Source organism: Haliotis asinina, chromosome 1 (genome assembly GCF_037392515.1).
Source record: "Haliotis asinina isolate JCU_RB_2024 chromosome 1, JCU_Hal_asi_v2, whole genome shotgun sequence".
Lineage (NCBI taxonomy): Eukaryota > Metazoa > Mollusca > Gastropoda > Lepetellida > Haliotidae > Haliotis > Haliotis asinina.
In genome coordinates, this window is record NC_090280.1 from 87,076,321 (window position 1) to 87,099,791 (window position 23,471).

General features: G+C 37.2%; 1 protein-coding gene across 1 annotated transcript in view; it reads left to right on the plus strand.

Annotated features, from left to right (window-relative positions):
- Positions 1-23,471, plus strand: part of LOC137298934 (septin-2-like) — a 104,351-nt gene that overhangs the window by 20,813 nt on the left and 60,067 nt on the right. Inside the window, exon 2 of the mRNA XM_067831329.1 lies at positions 19,279-19,591. Coding sequence (XP_067687430.1) covers positions 19,543-19,591 — 49 coding nt within the window. The 5' untranslated portion in view covers positions 19,279-19,542. The remainder of the gene's footprint in view (positions 1-19,278; positions 19,592-23,471) is intronic.

Below are 23,471 nucleotides of genomic sequence, written 5' to 3' on the forward strand. Positions count from 1 at the left end.
TCTAATTAAACTAAATGAAGTTGGTAAAATGGTAGGCTTGAGTTAGCATACCTCCATTAAAACTGAAACTGATGCTACATCAATGCATCAGTTTTGTAAAACATCCTGTGCCACCACTTTTCTAGAAAGTTGTCAAAGTCCAGTGTTTACGTTTTCATTCTTCTGTAGTGGTTTACTGTTCTAAAATACAGTAAACAGGAGATGCCATAACCCATGAAGGTCCGGGGTAGAATACCAGTAGGTCTTCAGCAATTCATGCTTGCCATAAAAGGCAGCTATGCTTGTCGTAAGAGGTGACTAATGTGATAAGGCTCGCTGAATTGGTTGACATGTCATTGGTTCCCAATTGCGCAGGTCAGTGCTTGTGCTGTTGATCATTGGATTGCCTGGTCCTGATTCGATTATCCACAAACCTCCGCCATATAGCTGGAATATTGCTGAGTACGACATAAAACCAAACTCACTCACTCACTCACTCACTCACTCACTCACTCACTCACTCACTCAGTAAACAGCATTTATACCAAACATTCTCCTAAAGAAAAGGTGGATATAACAAACTGTTTTTGCAATAATTTCTCTGATATCCAGTTTATTGGGTAAAGTTTTGTCATTATCTCCAAAGTTTAAATTAAATTCTACTCACTTTCATTCACAACATGTTTTCTTTTGTTATTCAATGACAAAATGGCATACTGTATTACTATGAATTGTATAAAACTGAAAATAGAATCCCTAACTATGTAACCTAATTTTGAGATTGCTGTTATCAAAACCATAACACGTGTTTAGGGACTTGTTATGTAGAAAATAGGATTACCATGTACAATTTGTTTCACTCACTGTCAAACACTTACGTTCCCAATATATTGCAATATATTTCGCAGTAAGGGTACCAGAGTCACAATATATTGCAGTACAATTTTTTTGCCAATACACAGCCCTAGACAGTAGTTTACCTGAATCCTACGTCACAGAATGTTTCCATTTTTTATCACAGTCTGTTGACAAAAGTTGAGCATAAGTATAAAATATCACATGTTGTTATCACAAATATTGCATGTTATATATCACCAACTTTAAATGTTTAACATCTTCATTCACACATGGGGATGCATTGACCTTCAGGCTTCTGCGGCTTGTACTGTCAATATTGTTTTATGCCATTTATGTTTCAGTTGCAGCTCAATCAAAGAGCTGCTCCATGAAACATGTGGTACACATCCTGGAATTCTAAGAACTATCCACCCTGCAGACAAACTTGCTAGAGTTTACATTTGAAAAAACAAGGTTGGAAAAAAAGAGTCTGAACTTGATCTGCTCCTGTCATTTGGAAAGACATGTTTAATTTTCGAGTAAACTACACCTTGAAAAATGGGAGAAGCAAGTTAAGTAGATTTAGATGTATTACCAAGATCCATTAAGCTAAAAGTTTAATGTCAAGCATGGAAAAATATGACATTTTCAACACAGAAGAGCGCAATAGTATTACCTCATGACCGAGAGCAGTGTTAGCTATTACAGACATCTGGAGGGAGGAAACTGTAAGATTGGGGGGTCAGTGAAGGGGGTGGTACACCCTCCCTCATATCACCTTACCCCCCATCACAGCTGGTTAGCAATCACTGAAACCTCAGTCTGAGAATCAGTCCCAGGAACTGAGGAAGATAGATGCGTGGGTGTGTGTCTGTAAACTGGGAAGCAGTCTGTGAATGATCTTTGCAGTGATGTTAGAAGACTGCCTACGATGAGGAACTTGTGGAGTTGGATTAGCGTGAGTGAAAGTTTTGGTTTTAAGTTTTATAGGTATTTTTGTGGATTGTGGATTCCGAATTTCATGAAGGTTCGTAGCAATGCATTCAAGCTGTGTTTTTTCTCAGCAGTCATATTGGGGTCTTTCTTTGCAGAAGGTAAGGTTTGCTGGTAGCTTGTGAATGTTCAGCGCTTAACCACAAACTGGTTTATCTGTGAAACTGTGGCTGAAACAAACACTTTTAAAATTTCAAAGAGAAGACCAGGCGGATGTAGATGAGAGTGTAGGGGTGCACAGTTTATTAAATGACTATTGAAACTCTCACTGTAATGAAGTGTCCACCCTTGAAAAGACTGGGCTGGTGGTTTTACTCTGTCAATTAGATGGATTTCGCTACAGGAATACACTGCTGGAAAAAAAAAAGAAATCACATAGATTTGATGTGTATTCTTCAAGGCCCCTACATGGGTTATTGAATTGTATAATTTGTTTTTCCATAAGACTGTATTCCTGTGTTTCGACTAAAGATTTATAGCTAAGGATAAATCAGAACTAACTTGAAGTTTACAAAATGTTGATATCGTATGTACTTGTAGCTTTAACTTCTACTAAGCAAGCAGTGTTCTTTGTAGTCTCTGAATATATATATTTTTGATAGTGGCAAATCAACCCACTTATACTGATAAAGACCCCATGTGAATTGGGATATTTGCTGGGAGGGCTAAAGTCTGTGTGGCTCAAAAGTGGACCTGTGAATTGCAATGTCACTCAAAATCTAATAAGCATAACATATACTCAGTGAAACACTGATCATAATGTAGCAGATTCTTACAAAAGTTTGCTCATTGGTTTTTAGTTTCATACCTCAATGCAACGGAAGAAATACACAGTCAATTATTATAATTAAATTCAACTACAAATACTATAGGCTTTCAACAATATTTCTTTAAACATAATCAAATTCATTGAAACAGGTATCTTTGTTACCTCCGATTAACAATTTCGGTGTAAGAATTCGGTAATGGCATGACATGACTCAGGTGACTCATTTACATAAAATGACACGCCTACCAAACCATTAGCCAATCAGCGTAGAGCACCCCAAAGAGCTGTCAATCAGCCAAGCTAACATCAGGTGGCGAATCAGAACAGAACAACACAACATGACGTGTTCCGGTAACAGCAAAGTTTCAAGTTCAAACATTTGAATTATTACCAGCGCACTGAAAGACTCAGTTTGAAAAGTGAGAATTGGAAATGAAGCCCGATGACATGAAGTTAGTGGAACTGAGATTGTTAGTGGCAGCAGTATTTGCGCAAGTGGAAAGAGGCTGTGATTGTGATGCCATGAACTGATGTTCCACTGTGGGCATGCTCTTGTTGAGGCGTTACAACGTTATTAGCATTCATGGATAATTCTGAGTTGTTTGTTTATGTTAACCACAATGTATCACTTCAATGTTTATCCAAAGTTCATTAAGGTACCTGAGTGCAAGGGAATTCCCTCGCTGTGTAAAGGCATTCACCGACATTCCTCAGGTCCAAAAGTAGTCCGGTTCAGTGGGCGTGGCCTAGCTTTTCAGATTCATAGGGAAATGAAATCAAAAGAAATGTTCCCAGTTAAACAATCAGATTGCCAGAATTTTAATGAACACAATAAAAATTTGATTATTAACCTATGCTGTGCTGTCTCCATACTTCCTTGGACACCTGGCTGTCCCTTTCTCTGCACTTCTCCCTCATTACAAATACTCATCCCTGAACTGTGTCAGTATTTTTAATGATAGTTTGTTAAAGAAATTTTTTATTTTAAGGAAAAATATTCTGCAAAAACCTCACAGAGTTGGTATGATGTTTTGATTATGATCAGCGTTTCACTGAGTATGTTATGTTTATTAGTTTTCGAGCTAGACTACAATTCATCGGTCCACTTTTGAGCCAAATGGACTATTGGCAGTAGTGAAAATGATGTGGTTCAGGGACTGTAAGACAGAACACGTTGTTTGTAGTGGAACAGCATTCATGTCTGACATTGCTGATGTCATTTTCAAGATAGTTTTGGTGGTTGCTATTCTTAATTGTCCCAAATAACAAGCAGTAATAAGCTTTGATGGCAAAATTGGAATGCAAAACTGCATTCCAGCAGTTAATTATCTGATGTGATGAAAATCTGTAGACTTCTAAATGATCTCTTTAAATAAGCTGTTAAGCAACAGATATTTAATAATATGATGTAAATCAGTACAGCAACAATTGTAATTACCAAGTGTGATGTAAATCTCTACAGTAAGAGTCATAATTATCAATTGTCCCAAGAAAACTAATATGATATTGCTTCACTGATGTAACGTGGCTCTTCAAACATTGGGATTAGTTGTATCTGGGTAGCATACCCCCAGCTGAGTCTCAGCCCTTGGATCTTTGAAGGGAAATAGTACAAACTCATTTTCTCTTAGCTTCATGCCTTTTACTGTCAAATCTCTGAGGATTTTGTGATCAAAAGGTCAGCTAACTCTTGCAATCAGATAATGTAATCTATATGCATCTGGATAAAATGGCTAAAAGAAATGTATTGTGTCGTGTGGAAATTCTCATTAATCCGTTAATTTGCACATGAAGGTATTTGCTGTGAGATTTAACAACCATCTTTTATGTCACTATCAACTCTCAGTCAATGTGCAATTTGTGATAGCTGCAGGGTGTTTTGTGTAGTATGTGAAGACTGAGCTGGAGCTGTATGGTTCCCGCACATCATGACAAGAAATGCCTTTGTGTCAGTGTGTCTGGAGTCTTTGAGGAACACAAATACCAAGGTTGTTTTTAGCTAGGAAAGGATCAGATCTTTTAAAAAATGTGTAGAGGAAATATAGTGAAGTTGATAAGGGACAGCCAGAGACAAAGGCAGGGAATATGGAGAAAAACTGGGTTTTGACAATTAATTGCTGTTGGAACAATTTTGACAATTAGGAATTGTAGAAGAGATCTTGACAATTAATTGTTGTTCAAAGGATCTTGACAATTAATTGTTGTTCAAAGGATCTTGACAGTTACAGTCTGTGGGAGGGATTTTGACTATGAATTTGCTGTTAAAACGATCTTGACAATTAGGGGCTGTGGGAGTGATCTTGACTATTAATTGCTGTTGAAATGATCTTGACAACTAGGGGCTGTGTTTGATCTTGACAATTGGTGTTGAAAAGATCTTGACAATTAGGGGCTGTGGGAGTGATCTTGACTATTAATTGCTGTTGAAATGATCTTGACAACTAGGGGGCTGTGTTTGATCTTGACAATTAATTGGTGTTGAAAAGATCTTGACAATTAGAGGCTGTGGGTTTGATCTTGACAGTTAATTGGTGTTGAAAAGATCTTGAAAGATCTTAGGGGTTATGGAAAGGGTCAAAACAATGCTCACTGTGGAAATGATCTTGACAGTTAGGGGCTGTGGAAATGATCTTGACAGTTAGGGGCTGTGCAAAGGGACACACTTAGGGGTTGTGAAAATAGCCAAAGAGCACCACACTGAGATCTCCGATAATCGGGTGTCCATGGAAAGGGTCTCAGATGGTTGGGGCAGTGAAAGGAATTTTAAAACAGCACGATTCGGAGAGGGTGTCAGAGTATCCCGGCTGTGGAAGGTTTCAGAAAATGGGTGCTATGGAGTGTGTTTTAGACAATGGCTGCATCCAAAAGGTCTCAAATGATGGAGTCCTTGCTAAAGTTTGAGGCAGTATCATGTCAGGGACACCAGAAATGGGCATCACACATTGTAACGATGTGGGGAATCGAACCTGGGTCTTTGGCGGGACAAGTGAAAGCTTTAATCATGAGGCAACCCAACCACCCAGAAATGGAAGCAGATTAAAGGCCTCAGTCAGTAAGAGACAGAGAAAGGGTCTCAGGTACTTAGGTCAAGTGAAAGGGTCTAAGTTGATGAGGCAAATAAATTCTTCAGTACATATGAAGAGAGTAAACATACAAAAAATCATGGGCTAACTTTTGACACAACCCCTAGACACTTTTTATTGCCACGACTGCATATATTTTATTAAGTTTCCAGTTAATTATGTTAGTATACCATTTGTTTTTATTGACTGTACCAATTTAACCAAGAAATGTTCCAGAAATGTTTAAACGATAAACTCTTTTCATATGAATCAGGAAACAGCACATATTATGTGCACTTTATAACCTCAAAAATCTCGACAATTTAATCAGTTTGAAGAAAAACAAGACACTTTGTCTCCAAGATTTTCCTCATAAGCAGATCTATGCCCTCAATGTTAGCCGGAATGAGAAGAAAGAGCTAAAAGTCTGTACACATTTACCATGGAAACAGATTACAATGATACCAAGAAACTTGGCACCAGTGATGTCATATTCTCATATTCTTGTCTGTCTTGTAATTTTGTTTCACTTAAAGCTGCAGTGTTAATTAGTGTAAATATTCCCAAGACGAAGCAACCATAGTCACCAGTTTCAATTTCTTGAGTTGCAGTGGCAAGTTTATTAAATTATATGGCAAATGGGGAAAGATAGCAGTGCCACATGGAATTTGATTGACAGGTTACGAACACTGGAATCAGGTCCTGTGACACATGACCAGGTCATAACCGGCCATTTCAAGGGCAGACAGGAGCATTTGTGTCCATTTTATTCATTTTACTGTTGCTCGTAAATGGCATATTTTAAATAAGCAGTTATCTAAAGTGGGCGAACTTTACACTGGTCCTCTGGTCCCTGTCTAGAAAAAAATCATAAAGACCACTAAAGGAAAGGTTTGCAGTGGCCAGTAAATTTTGTGTTATTAGTTAAGTAAATCTACAAGTGTTATTTTGGATCAGTTAAGTACAGACATGACCACTAATTACTGCCTACTCACTGGTCCTGTGGTCTAGTAGGAAATTTTTAAATGTTTCTTTCCCTGATCTAGCGACTTTTTAATAGAATGGGATTATTTGTTATTCTCAAAGTTATATATTCAGAGACTAAACATTTGTCTACTTTAACTAAGGTTGATGGTGATGTGTAGACTAACGCTTAGTCTTTGAATGTTTGAATTGAAAAGGAGCCCATTAGGCAGACTGGAGATTCCAGAACCCTTGGAAATCTAGACTTGCTTCATTTAAAGCTTTAGCATTGCAGAGAGTGCCAGGCAGTAGGGAAAGTAATGTGGTTCGGGGACAGTGTGAGACAGACTAGGTGATGTGCTTCACGTCCATGTAGGAGACATCCTCGACAAGGATGACGAAACTTTATGGAAGATGAACTTGTTTATATTCACTGCAGTGACATTTCGGTATAGCATCCATCGTCAACAGGGAATTGCATCAATGAGGATGGGCATGCCACTGATATCCCCACCTCCTTCATAGCTGCCCGTGCTATATGGTCTCGCCTGTACATCTCTGCTCAGCTTATAGAAAGATACCGCCATCTTGGCAAATCTGGGGTTCTCCTGCCCACCCTCCCCCTCCCTTTCCAATGTGCATTTTTTATTTTTTTAGTTTTTTGCTTACAATTTATTCTAAAAACATAATTTGTAAAATCATTGATAGTTTTGAGTATACATCTTCCCAAAAGCACTTAACTGACTATGATAGTCTAACTTTTACCAAACTGCCCCTAGATGTTCTAAGCTCTCATGGCACTTATGACTGTCCTAGCGCTAAGAGAGCTTTGGAAATCTAGCCTGGCCCTGGACAGTAATTTTGTGGCCCAATCATAGTGCCATCAGTGGTGATTTTGAGTTGTGTCCCTTCTACTGACCAATCAGATTCCTGGTCTTATATCACATGCACTTGCAAACAAAATGGCCAAGTGAGGAGATCTCATCAATAATCAAGATCTTTATTGCAATGAATAGGTCCTTACCCCACAAAGTGCATCAATTCATGTGATCATCTTAATTAAAATCATAAAAAGGAAATTACATGTCGATGCCCAGTTGATTGTACAGGCTCTGCAAGTCCTGTAATTGACTGAAATCTCTACAGGAATCGTCTTGATGGTTTTGAACTGGATGTTTATTTGTTTACATGATTTTGACTGGAGTTTGAATAGGGTTGTTAATTCAGCCAGAACGTAACTCCAGAATTCCAGCCAAGTTTAGTGCTGAAAATTGGAATTTTGTAGTCGCTTAACTCCCTTGCCTTGGGGACAATGTCAATTGGATTTGGTTTTAGGACTGAGAAAATAAAGTATGAACTAAATTTTGGCATTTTTTTAGTTAACATAATTTCAAAATATCAAAGTGAGTGAGTGAGTGAGTTTAGTTTTACACTGCACTTAGCAATATCAGCAATATATATATGGTGGCGGTCTGTAAATAATCGAGTCTGGACCATCCAGACAATCCAGAGATCAACAGCAGGAGCATCAATCTGTGCAATTGGGAACCAATGACATGTGTCAACCAAGTCAGCAAGCCTGACTACCCAATCCTATTAGTCGCCTCTTACGACAAGCATAATCGCCTTTTATGGCATGCATGGGTTGCTGAACACCTATTCTACCTTGGACCTTCATTGGTTATGGCAAACATTGGTTGCTGAAGAACTGTTCTACCCTGGACCTTCATAGGGCCAAAATAAATAAGATTTATGGTTATAGAGCATAGTACTTAATCGTGCAGTCTATTGAATTTCTTCATATCTGTAAATATGTCCCTTTTTGGTTCATAAAGCTAGTCCAAATGTGGACTGACTTGTCATTGTCTCAGATCTCTCTTCGCGTGTTTCATTTGAGTGTTCCATTTGTAAATTTTGAAAGCAGTCTAGTTGATGCAATTTTCTTAAATCATGAAATACAATATCAACTTTGAACAAAGAGCACGTTCTCAAGCAAAGCTCTTAGACTAGTCCTAAAAACAAGAGAACTTTTTAGTGTCTTAACTATTTCAAACTGCTAAGATTCATTAAGTAGTTAAAAAGATTAAATTAAGGTCAGGTTTGATTCAAGCATACAATTTCCTTCAAAATCAAATTGCAAAAAATTAGAGCAAGAAGTTCATGTTGAGTTCATGTTTTGTTTTCTTGGACAAACTCCTGAAATACAATTTACAAAAAATGGGGAAAAAGTCATGTCAGGATTGATTCAAGTTGATTTTCTTCATACACTCCTCAAATGTAAGTGAAAAAATCTACTGCAAAACTAAAAACAAGATGTTCTCAAAGAGCATATTTTCAGGGTTGAAAATACTAGTTACATTTATTGCCAAACTTTTTGCAAATTTAAATCAGAGCATTCCATTCAAAACTCAACAAATGTACATATACTGGGTTTTTCTTATTTTTTATCTCTTGTCACTGTAACAAAATATACATTTTCTTAAAGGCCAAATGATAAATTCTAGAATTTGTACAAATATCGTGAAGATAAGATTTATGTGTTTAAAGTCATCTGCTTGGGGCATGCTATTGATGACATGTATATTTCATGCATTATAGAATGTGCTGAAGTTGTGTTCAAATTGCAAGTGACAGGGCATCTACACACATTACAATCTCTGCATTCACTAGAAATCCTTATCTCAGCTGTAATTTTTTTACTTTTTATCAAGCATCTCCGTTTTCCTTAGCTAAAATGGAGTGCTGGCAGATGGAGCAAGGATGATGTTTTTTCTTGTGTGAGAGAGGATTAATTATTATGTAACACTTAGAGTAATGTCAAGACATTTTTGTTTCTGTGAACAGCTGATAGAATAACGATAAGCACAAAGGCACATGCTGTAGGGTGTCAGTTTCATGAGGAAGAAACATGCTCTGGTGTTGACGGGAGGCGAAGGGTGAAATAGACAATAATCAATTTCAAATGTAATACTGTGCCACATAGTTTTGTTATTGTTTCATGAAATCTGTAATTAAATGTAGATTCTCTGCGCTGAATTAATATTTCTGTTAAAACTCTATGAACATTTTTGATTTTGGTCATTGTTTTGTTACAGAAGTAAAATGACTCCATTTCTGAGTATGAAAGAACACAGATGGCCCAGTAGCTTGAGGTGCTATGATTCCTTGCAAAGAGTTGCTTCCCTTGGGCATTGCTGACGCCAATAATTGTGGGTTCGAATCCTGGTTGGCACAGTTGTTTCTGGGTCTGCGGGCAATGTACCAGTAGTTGTACTTGTGGGTTTGATGCTTTCACCTTGATTTAAACAGCCACTTGCTATAACTTGAATACTGTTATATATAGTATTGAACCCAACTCACTCACTCACTCATTTTGAGTGTCATGGTTCTTAAGCCCTTTTCATGTATATTGGCGTTTCTTATTCTCATCATATTTACAGATATTGGCTGAAAAATAATGCAAACAGTTCTTTTCGTGTGAATGCTTGTTGGTTTTTAATGAAGAGACTCTCCCTCTAACATCTGCATCAATTGCTTGATCCATCAGGTGTACTACCACTGTTGATCTAGGTAAAAAACAAGGTCGTCTGCTGCCGACTTATCGAGGTGTCTCCCATTCATGTGGCACCTTCAGAAAGATACATTATTAAACGTAAGGAAGGGGAATCCTGTCAAAAAGGGCGGGAAAAAGTTACGATGCTTCGAAGTTGGCAAAAACTCACCAATATTTGTTATATTGCAAAATTTTTATCATTCACAGGCTTGGGCCTGTTCCTAGGTACTGGCCAGTGATGTAAATAACTGCAAAGTACACACATCAGCGATCTCGACAGAAAACATGCTTACCGCGAGAATAGGAGATAATCCTATATGTGATCATGGATGGTGTCATAGATTTGTGAACAAAAGTAGCATGAGTCTGTAGTTTTAATTCACATTTCTGTAGATGCCAGTAAGGTGACGCGTGGCTAAGACATGTTAAAGGCTTGTTTAGTTCTTTTGGCTCAAAAGAGGACTAGTAAATTGCAATCTAACTTGGAAAAGTTATTGATTGATTAACCTGTGTGGTGCTGTCTCCATGCTTTCTCGCACACCTGGCTGTTCTTCTCTTTGCTCCTTCCTCGTACCTCGTGAATTGTGTAAATATTTTAATGATAATTTCTTAAACAACTTTATTTTATTTTTAGGACATAAATTCTGTAAAAACCCCAATGAGTTGGTCTTTGGTAAACTAATTACTGGTGTTCACACTATAGTGTTGGTGGAGATATTGCTAAGAATCACAATCACTCATGTCTTGAGTGTTAACTTGTATGATGTGAACTTATGCGTTTTAGGTGTCCTCCAGTTTTGACCATGTTTATTTATAAGTAAATAATCTGGAAAGTTTTTACAGGAAAACAGTCTGCCAATACTTGAGAATTTCAATTATTTGCCCCAGTCTGTCATTCAGCAGGGCCATTGGTGACTTTGTCAAAACAGCATGAATGCAATTAGCCCACAGAGTTAAGAGACATGTGTTTGCTATTTGCTACAACCCTAAAAGCTAGTTTACAAATGAGATACTTCAACATGTCTGTGCAGTCTCGATCTGTTATTTTGTTAAAGCAGCAGTCTTGTTCTCTGAAGAGGAGGTAGCCATTTTTCCTCTGTCGTAAAGTGTTCAGTTACTCAGTGTGGAATGTCTAGTGGCTAAATGGTGAAGTGTTCAGATACTCAGTTGTAAAGTGTCCAGTTACCTTATAGTGAAGTATCCAGTTACTCAATGGTAAATTGTCCAGTTACTCATTGGTGAAGTGTCCAGTTACTCAATGGTGAAGGGTCCAGTTACTCAAATGTGAAGTGTACAGTTACTCAATGGTAAAGGGTCCAGTTACTCATTTGTGAAGGGTACAGTTACTCATTGGTGAAGTGTCCAGTTACTCAATGGTAGAGTGTCCAGTTATTCATTGGTGAAGTATCCAGTTGCTCAAAGGTAAAGTGTCCATTTGCTTATTAGTTAAATGTCCAGTTACTCAATTGTGAAGTCTCCAGTTAGTTAATAGTGAAGTGTCCTGGTACTCAATGGTACAGTACATGTCCAGTTATTCAGTGGTAGAGTGTCCACTTACTCATTGGTGAAGTGTCCAGTTACTCAAAGGTGAAGTGTCCAGTTACTCAATAGAAGAGTGTCCAGTTTCTCATTGGTAAAGTGTCCATTTGATCAATGGTGAAGTATCCACTTACTCATTGGTGAAGTGTCCAGTTACTCATTGGTAAAGTATCCGTTTGATCAATGGCGAAGTGTCCAGTTACTCAATGTTGAAGTGTCCAGTTACTCAAAGGTGAAGTGTTCAGTTACGCAATGGTAAAGTGTCCTTTCATAAAAATAAATGAACCATTATTGAGGATTTAATATGTTACTAAAATGGGACAGTGGACAAACATCTAATGTCCACAGTACAAATTAAGTAGTTTTACATCAGAGGCATAGCTACCTATATCAAAAAAAGCCCCAGTTTACTTGTGATTTTTCCTATTATAGATGGGCATGCTCTCCACACAGTGTAAATAAAAACCTATCTGGCTTACACAAAAGAATGTCTTGTGCCTACAGGTGATGACTTGTATGGAATACTGAGGATGTATCTCTCCTTGTAATCCACACAGGTTAACGAGGTGAGTGCAGGCAGCCCTACCTGTCCAGGTAGCATTCTTCAGTATAAAGCATCCTTCAGCAGATGCTGTTTCGCCTCGTACCTTTAGCACACACTGATCAAAGCTAACCTGTGACAGGTGCCCTTTGTTGCAGACTCAGGTACCATCATAACTGTGGTGATTTGTAAAGAGGCACAGCCACATTTGCCTTTCTGCAGAGATACATCTGTAGCCGTTACTATCGCAGAGGATTGATAATAACCTGTAGGGTATTCCTCAGCACAAAGCAGTTATTAGAAATGTGCGTGACCAGCTCTTTAAAGGAAAATCATTTCAGCTTGAGTCATGCTCCATAAAGACATAGTCTTTTGTAGTTGGTGGTGATTAGACTCACAGGGACAATAGATTGCATAAAATGGCCTCATGCTGCTGATGAAAGACGATGGTATTGTTATCTACACATAGATATGAGTCTGATAAACATGTGTCTAAGACCTAAATGTACTAGTGTAAAATAAGTGAAAACACATAAAAAAAGCATGAAATTTAAATAAATGAGTGATTGTTATATACCATGTAAATTAAAGAATGACACTTGGTATTCAGCTTAAGGAAGAGCAATGAAGGATCCTCATAAAGGGTGACATAGAAAGGATTGGCGCCATCTTGATGCCACACTTGTGAGACATTGTTCAAGGGGTTGGTCGTGTTTGAATGTATTGGTTGCATCATACCACTCTAAGATCATGCTGTTGATCACATTGATTGTCTGGTCCTGTATTTACAGATCGCCACGCTAGCTGTTAACAAACCAATGAACGAACCACCTTATGAAGCATCCCAGTAATAAGAGAGTGGTGTGAACACTCTCGAGTCTGAACCAGACAATCCAGTGATTGACATTATGTACTATCGACATGGTTGGGCTATGATCACATCTATAAAGTCACAGAGTCTCATTGCCAGGTGTTTGACATCAGACATCAAGGATCTACTTTATCCTGAACCGGAGTCTTCAAGCTTTGACAGAATATATTCACTGCCTTCTTTTCACGGGATATTTTAACAGGATATCTAACATTAGTGTGGAATGTATATCTATAAGGGGAAATCATTTATGTTTAGCCTGTGGTCCTAAGTTACTGTTGCTGACCCGTGAAGGTCTGGGGTAGAATAGGCCTTCAGCAACCCATGCTTGCCATAAAAGGCAACTATGCTTGTTGTTAGAGGCGACTAACGGGATCAGTTGGTCAGGCTCGCTGACTTGGTTGACACGTCAACAGTTCCCAATTTGCACAGATCGATGCTCATTTTGTTGATCACTGGATTGTCTGGTCCAGACTGGATTATTTACAGACTGCTGTCATTTACCTGGAATATTCCCGAATCCTTCACTGTTGCTGGGTTAGAGTGTGGTCTTGAGCAACCCATGCTTGGTGTAGGACCGGGAGGTAACTTACAGGATCTGCTGGTGGATAGATTCTCATACTGTTGATCACTAAACTGTTTGGTCCAGATTTGACTATTTACAGACTGCTGTCATATAGCTGGAATATTCCTGAGTGCTGTGTTAAACATCAACAAACAAACAACCATTATTGTTGCCCTACTTACTGAGCTCTGATGAGGATCCTGGGACCTTAAGGTTCTGTACTGACTAAAGGTACATCATGCAGAAGCAGTGTGTGATGACTTAGTGTCGCTGTGACCAATGGTGTCGTCATGTTATTCACCACTAGTTTCTGTACTGACTAAAGGCGCATCAGTGTGTGATGAGTTTTTATGGATCTACCTGCCATAATTTTTCAAGAAAAAAAAGAAATACAAATTAATTTCCCCTGCTCAAAAAAATAAAATACTAATATTTTTATTGGCTAAAAATGTAAACTCACAAGGAAATGCTTATTTGGTTGCTTTTTTTACCCATATTCACTTCATAAATTGCCAAAAGTAAAATACTTTGAGTATTTAGAAGGAATATCACTTTGGTTTTTATTTTTATTTTCCCGCCTGCCTTTAGGTTTTCAGAGGACAAAAATCCATAACACAAGATATAAAATTGGTCTGGCCTAAAGGTAAATGACATAGTAACAGTGTGTGATCAGTTAGTGTCGCTGTGACTGACTGTGTCATCATACTATCAACCCTTAGTTTCTGTACTGACTAAATGAAGATCAGGTTGTAGCAGAGTGTGATCAGGTAGTTTCACTGTGTCATCAATTTTTCGACCCCTAGTTTACTCAGACTGTTTCTGATTATTGTAAGGTCAACTTCTGCATATTCTGAAACTTTATGCATCTTGAAAGTTATGATGTTTTTAAAAACCTGTCTGATACAACTATTTGGTACCTCAGTATCCGTCTTCCTGGCTATGATGCGTGCAGCTACACCAGCTGACATTAAGCCTGTATGTATTTCTAATCTAAACACCAGCAACTGGTTTTCAACAGACACCTCCCTAGTGATTCTAGCAGACACACAACTAGTTGCCAGGAAACAGTTACATCATTTCTGAAACACCGGTTGAAGGGTATAAGGTTGAATCTTTTGAATGTGTGCTTTGAAGTTTTTTGGTTAGTTGTCGGGTGAGTATTGTGAGACTTTATTGTGATAAGTAATTTGGATGGGTTACATTTCAAACAGGGATCTTGTTTGAAGAAGTGCATGTTAATTATGTCTTATGTTTCAGAGAAATTGGTTTTGTGAAAAAGTGTTTGGAAGTTTGGGGATGCTAGATTTGAATTGTACTTTTGCGGTCACATTGAAAAGGGTAATTGAAATTTGGAGTTGTATTGACTCAATAGCATCTGAGACAGGTACTTTGAAGAAAGCCTCACAGCTAATTTAGTTCTTGATAAGGAACTCATGTAACCTGGCTGATTTAGTACTTCATAAGAAGCTGTAGTTTGGTAGATTTAGTACATGTTAAGGAGCTGTAGCCGGGCAGATTTATTACTTGATAAGGAGATGCAGCCTGGCTGATTTAATGCTTGATAAGGAGATGCAGCCTGGCTGATTTAGTGCTTGATAAGGAGATGCAGCCTGGCTGATTTAGTGCTTGATAAGAAGCTGTAGCCGGGCAGATTTAGTGCTTAATAAGGAACTGTAGCTTTGCTAATTTAGTACTTGATATGGAGCTGTAGCTTTGCTAATTTAGTACTTGATAAGGAACTGTAGCTTTGCTAATTTAGTACTTGATATGGAGCTGTAGCTTTGCTAATTTAGTACTTGATATGGAGCTGTAGCTTTGCTAATTTAGTGCTTGATATGGAGATGTAGCTTTGCTGATTTAGTACTTGATAAGGAGCTCTAGCTTTGCTAATTTAGTACTTGATAAGGAGCTGTAGCTTTGCTAATTTAGTACTTGATAAGGAGTTGTATCCTGTCTGATTCAGTACTTGATAAGGATTTGTATCCTGTCTGATTCAGTACTTGATAAGGAACGGTAGGTTGGCTGATTTAGTACTTGTGACTGTAATCTAAAATCTATTGTTTCATACATTTACGTAGGTGTAGACAGACATTAAAACCTGGTGGGCATGCTGTAAATCTGCTGTTAATGGTACGGCCACTTCCTGGAAATCAATTGCTGAGTGCTGTTTAACAAGCCAACCAAATCCTTGAAATCGGCTAAAATGGTGAAACATACTGATGTTAGTTATTAAAGTCTAAATTTAGTGGCAGCAATTAATTTACAGTTTGATGAAAGATTGGTCACTTTTCAAAATATTCATATGGTTTTATGTATTATTTCCTCAGTTAAATGAACAAACCTGCAGATGGAACAGCTACCCCCAAATCTTTAAGTGTTTTGCATTGCACGTTTGATGGGGGTCATACATTTCTGGTGTTCATGTGTCTATATGTATAGGAGAAAACATGCCTCCGAGGTTTTGGTAGACAGTGTAAAACTGGAGGGGGATGGAAATCCCGACAGGTGGACCAAAACTGCGGAGAAGTGTTTTCTTTAACATATATACCGTCAATGATAGGTAATTACAATGTAGATGGGGGTGGTGGGGTAGCCTAGTGGTAAGTATATGTAGATAATTTAATCCTACTACCTTCGTCCACCTGGTGGCCCTGTGGTAGAGCATCTGCCTACAGGTTTGAGACTTGTGGTTCCAATCCCACATGGGAAAACATTTGTGTTGTGAGTTTAATCTTGAACAATACTTTTCCATTGATTTCAAAGTTGATGTTCGTATAAAGTTAGGAAAAGTAAAACCTGGGAGCTGTCTTACTAACGAAAAGTAAAACCTGGGAAGAGGTCTTTCTAGCGAAAAGAAAAACCTGTCCCCCAGAAACAAAAAACTCAAATGTGGTTATTCTGGGAAAACAAGAGATGGCCTAATATATGGTGAGAAGCACACTTTAGTTTTAAATATTGTAAAGAAAACTGTTTATAAAGAGCATATGACTATAAAAAACTGAGAGATAAAATGTGCCTATAACAACTTGAGGGATAAAATATGCTTAAAGCAAACTCAGAAATAAAGTGTGCTTATATCAAACTGAGGGATAAAATGCGCTCATAACAAACTCAGAAGTGAGATATGAGAGATAGAGGGAACAGTTTTTAATGTGCTGGATATGTGCTTCATATCTTATCAAAATACATGTAATGAGTTTCAGTTATAAAGAACTAAATTTAGTAGTCCCCGTGACTTTGTGATAACTGTTTTTACATCATATCAAGGGCACTATTATGATATATATGCACTGGTAACCGATAATTAATACATTCCTTATTATTATTCCTGATTGTTTTGGTCATGCCAGTTTTTGTTGTCTTGAAACTTCCAGGCATTTTGTTTAAAATTCAGGATCCTATAGTATTTAAAGTTGATTAACTGACAGTTTAGAAAGACTGCCTTATCTTATGGAATAGTTTTATGGAATTTTTTTCAAAGCTATTTAAGTTTAATATTGTCTTATGGTATATATTTATGTCAAGTTATTAAGTTGAAAACTATCTTATGATACATTTTTATGTGAAGCTATTAGGTTTAGAATCATCTTATGGAATATTTTTATGTCAAGCTATTTAAGTTTAAAATTATCTTATGGTATATTTGCATGTCAAGTTATTAAGTTGAAAATTATCTTATGGAATATTTTTATGTCAAGCTATTTAAGTTTAAAATTATCTTATGGTATATTTGCATGTCAAGTTATTAAGTTGAAAATTATCTTATGGAATATTTTTATGTCAAGCTATTTAAGTTTAAAACTAATGGTATATTTGCATGTCAAGTTATTAAGTTGAAAATTATCTTATGGAATATTTTTATGTCAAGCTATTTAAGTTTAAAATTATCAAATGGTATATTTGTATGTCAAGTTATTAAGTTTAAAATTGTCTTATGGTATATTTTTATGTCAAGCTATTTAAGTTTAAAATTATCAAATGGTATATTTGTATGTCAAGTTATTAAGTTTAAAATTCAGATTTTCTTCAGATTTGTGATACTTACAGGAAAATCCAGACATACTGTTTATCATATGAACTTTCCATTGCTTCATTTTCTGCTTAGAAAAACATATTTTGTGTCCCAAACTGGCTTCCATACTTTATGGTTAAACCAAGTAATCAATATTCTTCACAACAAACCACTTGTTAACACAAGCTGGCTTGTTGCAGTTTTAATGTTTACTGTAAACAAAGTCACACCTAGTGTTTTCTTTCTGTTTTAAACTGGTGTTCATCTCCAGCAGGAAAGAGAATAATTGAGTACCACAGTGGTTAAGGTGTACATGCCATGATATAACCTGAATACTGCACTAGCTGGTGTAAAGCCAGACTCACACACTCGCTCAATCACTTGCTCCCTCCCTCCCTCCCTCACTCACTCACTCACTGCTACCTGTTGTGATATTGCATAAAATCTTTCACTTACTCAAGCACACTGTTACCTGTTGTGATACTGCATAAAAATAAGAATCTCACTCACTCACTCACTCACTCACTCACTCACTCACTCACTCACTCACTCACTCACTCACTCACTCACTCACTCACTCACTCACTCACTCACTGAGAAGTTGACATTTGTATGAATCCATTAATCATACATATGTCACAATACCTATACATATATGGGTGGATGGACAGGTATAAAATTAAAGTATATACATATGTGTAAGCAAACATAATGAAATACAGTTATGGAGGGAGAGGCAAACTTAGTCCTTATATCATTAGTAGTTTATACTTATTTATACACTAATTACACTTTTTATACTTTATATATGAATATAAAAATATAGTTAACTTTTCTGTTATAGGTTTAGCTGTTCACATAATCACAAACACAGCCACAGCTGACTTGGTTTGTTTATCCTGAAATGTTTGCCAAACAAGCAATAATTTTGATGCTGCTATTAAAGTATTGATTTCTCGGCTCATAACTGCGCCACAGAATGAGTGCAAGGTCGTTGGCACTGAGACTTTACTATTGGTGTAATCAAATATTAATTGATTCTAATGATCATGGACGACAGCATGTTCTAGCATGGAAGGAGGCGCGTCAGTCACATGACCTGTATTTGGGAGATATTTTGAGAGCCATAGTCTTTCTTTGTTTCTCCATTACCCTTGTGCTTGCTGACAAAAATCAATAGAAATTCAATAAGGACCTAGACAAATGAGACTATAATACCAACATCTTCCTGCCATGCCATCAGACCATTATCTATTTTTCTGTGATTTTGTTCAGTAAAAAATGTAGAATATTATCCTAAAAATGTAAAATCAATTTAGGAAACATCAAAGTCCCAAATCGGTTTCCATGGTAACATGTTTATAATTCAGAAGCCCTGTGTCATATGTTGAGCGAAGGGCTGAAAATGTCTTTGTTCCTGTGGTGAGGGATTCCAGCGTCAGTCAACTGGGAAACAGATGTAAAACATACTGGTTGATTCTGACGGCCTATTTACTATTCACGCAGTTGTATTGTAAATTGGTGTAATTTGTCAAATAACAGCCTTGTGTTACATCCCAGCAGTTTTCTAACCCTATTGTCAACGCTCTTTCAGGTGTGAGAGGGACAACAAGCATTTTGGTCAAAGCTCGTCACATCAAGAGCCTGGCCCTGGCCCTGTGGAGGAGCTGGGATCTATTGTGGATGTTCTCGGATACCTGCGACTGACCAGCATCGAGTGAAGGCCTGAAGGGACGTATAATTTATCGAAAGGCTCAGGTTCTGCGACAGCCTGATCATGAAGTAACAGAGGCTTCGGTTGGTGGAACTGTGTACATGAGCTCCTATTGGGCATTTGCTGGAATCTCTTAGATTGTAGATGTATCAGTCTTCTACAGGATTTTCTCGATTCAACACCTTTTCCTCAGGTCAGTGGCTTTAGATGTTTATGTTTTTTTGCCTTCAGAATTCATTTTTCATATACAGTTGCACTTGCTAATGCTAATTTGGAACAAAGGTTGTTTAATCTCTGAAATATGGCTCTGCGTTTCTCCAATGGGGGCCATAATTCATGACTTCCAAATTCATATTTTAATATGGTTTATGCTAAATTTTGAACAAATTTTCTCATCATTACAGCTAAGCATGATAGATTATTTATGTGTTAATTGTCACCAATGATGTTTGTTCAATATACAGGCAGTAAAAGACAGGAATATCCATGTTTTCCATCTGATGTGCCCGATTTTGAACGAGGTGACTTCATTTATTTGAAACCTTTTCATCAAAAACTCTTTTGTAAACAGCCTGCTTTAATAGTTTGCTGAAGCTAGAATACTGATCAAAATATGATCAAAATATACATTTCATAATATGAAAATGAAAATTGATTTTTATGATAAGGCACGAAAGATCTGTCTTTGTTTAGTGAGGATGTCTATTTTTAGCACTGTTAATGGATTTTCTACATGGGAGCAAGGTGATTAATTATCAACATTGTTGTAATGGAAGCAGTTGTGATGCAAGCAGTATCATTGCGTAACATGTTGCTAATGTGTTGCATCGCTCAAGTTGCATTACTTTCCATTAGCATCCTTATCTTAGATGTTTATGTGGCTGATAAAAGATTTCATTAGCATTATTTTGTATTGGATTTAAAAATATTCAGTTTCAATGACCACTGTTGATTGGCTGACAGAAAGGGCAGTATATGTAATAGTTGTGAACAACATATCATCAATTAAATGTTTGAAAACACACGTATAGCACCAGTTTTGAGCCAGTACTGAATTTTATTAAAGTGACAAACATGATGAATTATGTTTAGATAGCAGTTAATATTAGTAGTATTTTTAGTATTAGACTTTGAGGGAATGAGCGAATGTTGTTTGGAGCCACAGCGGGAAGTATACTAGCTTATCAGGGCAGTCCCAAAATAACCTGGCCAGGAGTAAGTGAATAGAGTTTTATGCCACTTTTACAGAATTCCTCCACAACAATGTAGGGAATGCCAGTAATGGACTTAACATGTTCTACTCTGAGAGGTTGTGGGCTAGTGGTTTGTTCCTCGTTCTGACATCTCCAGTTTGATTCCAAACAGGAGTACTATGTTAAGAGTAAATCTGGTGTCCCCTGCTGTGATATTGCTGGAATATTGCTGGAATATTGCTAAAAGCAGCTTAAAACTAAACTCACTTGCTCCATTTTCTCTGAGGAATCTGCAGAAAACTGATGGTATTAAATATTTTCACCACTTCCAGCTAGGGAAATCCAGTGATTGATATTGTTAGCACCATTCAACATTTTGTAGGAACAGTGTCACAGGCAGTCAACCCTGGAACTCACACACAGCTTTATGTCAAGCAAAGGGTACAGGGTTTTATTGGAGAGAAAAGGCTGTTTGTAGGGATTATTACAAATATTTTTTTTTCAGAATTTCTATAATATGCAGCAACTTTAGGAGTTAATTGCACTCAATTGCATTTCAGAATTTACTAGTAAGTGATCAAAATAGTGCTCTTGGTGAAAGAGTAAGTGTGGTTTTATGTCGCTTTTAGTAATATTCCAGTTATCCCTGCTGGGGGCTTCACACATTGTACCCATCTGGGGAATCGAACCCAGATATTCAGCATGATGAGCAAACCTTTTTACCGCTAGGCTACCCCACTGCCTACACTTATGAAGGCAAACTTGGATCATGTTTTTGTAATGACAACAGTGCATACACTAAATCTACATTGATGCACTGGAATGTGCTTGATGTTTGACAATGGTGGAGTCAGTTTGTGAAAGTAATTGTAAGTCAAGGTAAAGACCCAGATCTAATCCTCAACATAGCTGTAGTGTGTGAGGCGAATTCTTCATACCTCATGCCTTGATATTGTAGATACAGTACTTAACTCATGAGAAAACACAAAGCCTCCAAACATTATTTTGCATACCATATTCCCTGTAATAAGGGCTCCCTGGTGATTAGAAAACTGACAAGATGATGCTCAGCCAGGCATCTTTGCCAGACTGAGATTCTCACTTACGTTATATGAGATCACTTAAATTACAGATTAAAAATAACATCCAAGACTTGAGTGGGAGGGTGCCAAGTCAGCATGTTTTTTCAATGCCACTGTCAGAAATATTCCAGCAACATCGCAGCAGGGACACAAGAAATGGGCTTCACATAGCATTATGCGGGCGTGGAATCAAAAACAAGGCCTTCACATTGAATGATCACTTTAACCACTAGGCTACTCAACCTTCTCTAATTTCATGGCATGGTTTCCTAACTCCATCCTGTATCAACAGAATTAATCTTACAGCCTCTTGATAGGAAAGTAGTATTTATCATTTGTTGATATATATATTACATGTTTACATTGTCATTTGAAGAAAACTTTTAGTCTAGTTTAATCTGAACCCCAGCTGTAGGATTTTTTCTTCAATGCGTATATTTCACCCCAAATTTTGTCATTGCAATGTCAGGACTGTTGTTAGTTAGATATTTTAATTCCACCTCAATTTTTTTTAACTGTTTTTTCGGACAAGTGAAAAAATATATTCTGGATTTATTTGGTGAATGCTTGTTTCCATTAACCTCTGATAAATCTGAACTGTCATTTCTGTGAGAAAGCTTTTATCAAAGTGCTTACTACTGCCTTCTGAGGACTGTTGTTCAAATTACAATCTTGTGACAGTGTTAACTGTGAAAATATTAGCTTTGTTTACACTGAGACTGCAGGTGACTAAACAGCTGCTGTTTATATTCTACTGAATGAGTATCTGAGTATATATGGTCACCATTAGCTGGACAACTGGACAGTGTAGCTGACACATGGACAAAGAGGTGTTGACCAGATATCATAGAACAGGATACCTTTGAGTGAGTGAGTGGCTCAATATCTAGCATCACATTGGCAATATTACAGCCATATCACGAAAAGAACAATTTAATTTATATCAATATTACAATAAATATATTTAGAATGAAAAATCTGTCATTGAAGGACAGTAAGAATATTAGATTATTAGAGGTCTTTGTTTGAAACCAATATGCTGTCATATAAATAAATCACAGACAACGGTACAATAAACTTGTAGGCAGTGTTGTGCTACTTCACCAGACCCCAATGACCATTAGGTGTCATGGGTCAATGGTCAGTCGTTTCAGTAATACAAACTTTTGAGGTCATACTACAAGTTCCCATTTAAATCAAATATGTAGCTAAACTGCACAATATAAATTAATCTCCTCAATCCTCTCAACCCTCCACAAATTCAAATTGGAATATATAATTACATTGTTATTTTCAAAACACATTGATATGTGTTGTCTTTGATTGCAAATCAAAAAATTTTATCACGTTAGAAGACAAGATCAAAAGAACTGCCCATCAGCAAATACATTACATAGGTGGTCCCTCTCACAACAAGTAGACACCCATCCCTTAATGCATGATAGGCGGTGAATGTTGTCATGGTAACCTTTCTCTGGGAGTAATAGCTTACCATAATGCATGATGGGTGGTGTGATTTTCTTATCTCGCAATTCTCTGCCGTCCCTCTATGCCACTATGCTTTGATATTAAATTTGCTCATTTCGACATACCTTAAAACAGTGAAAGGTTCTAAGTGGACTGAAGTTTATTCTGCAGAGTTATGTCCCTTGGTCATAGGAGGATCTTCAGAAAATGGGTTCAAATCCAAGATTTGTCCTTATTGAGACCTGTGGTTTGCTGTGGGGAGCATCTAATAACTGTGTAACTACGCGATCTCTTTACATACACCCATACCCACACACATACACAAAACATT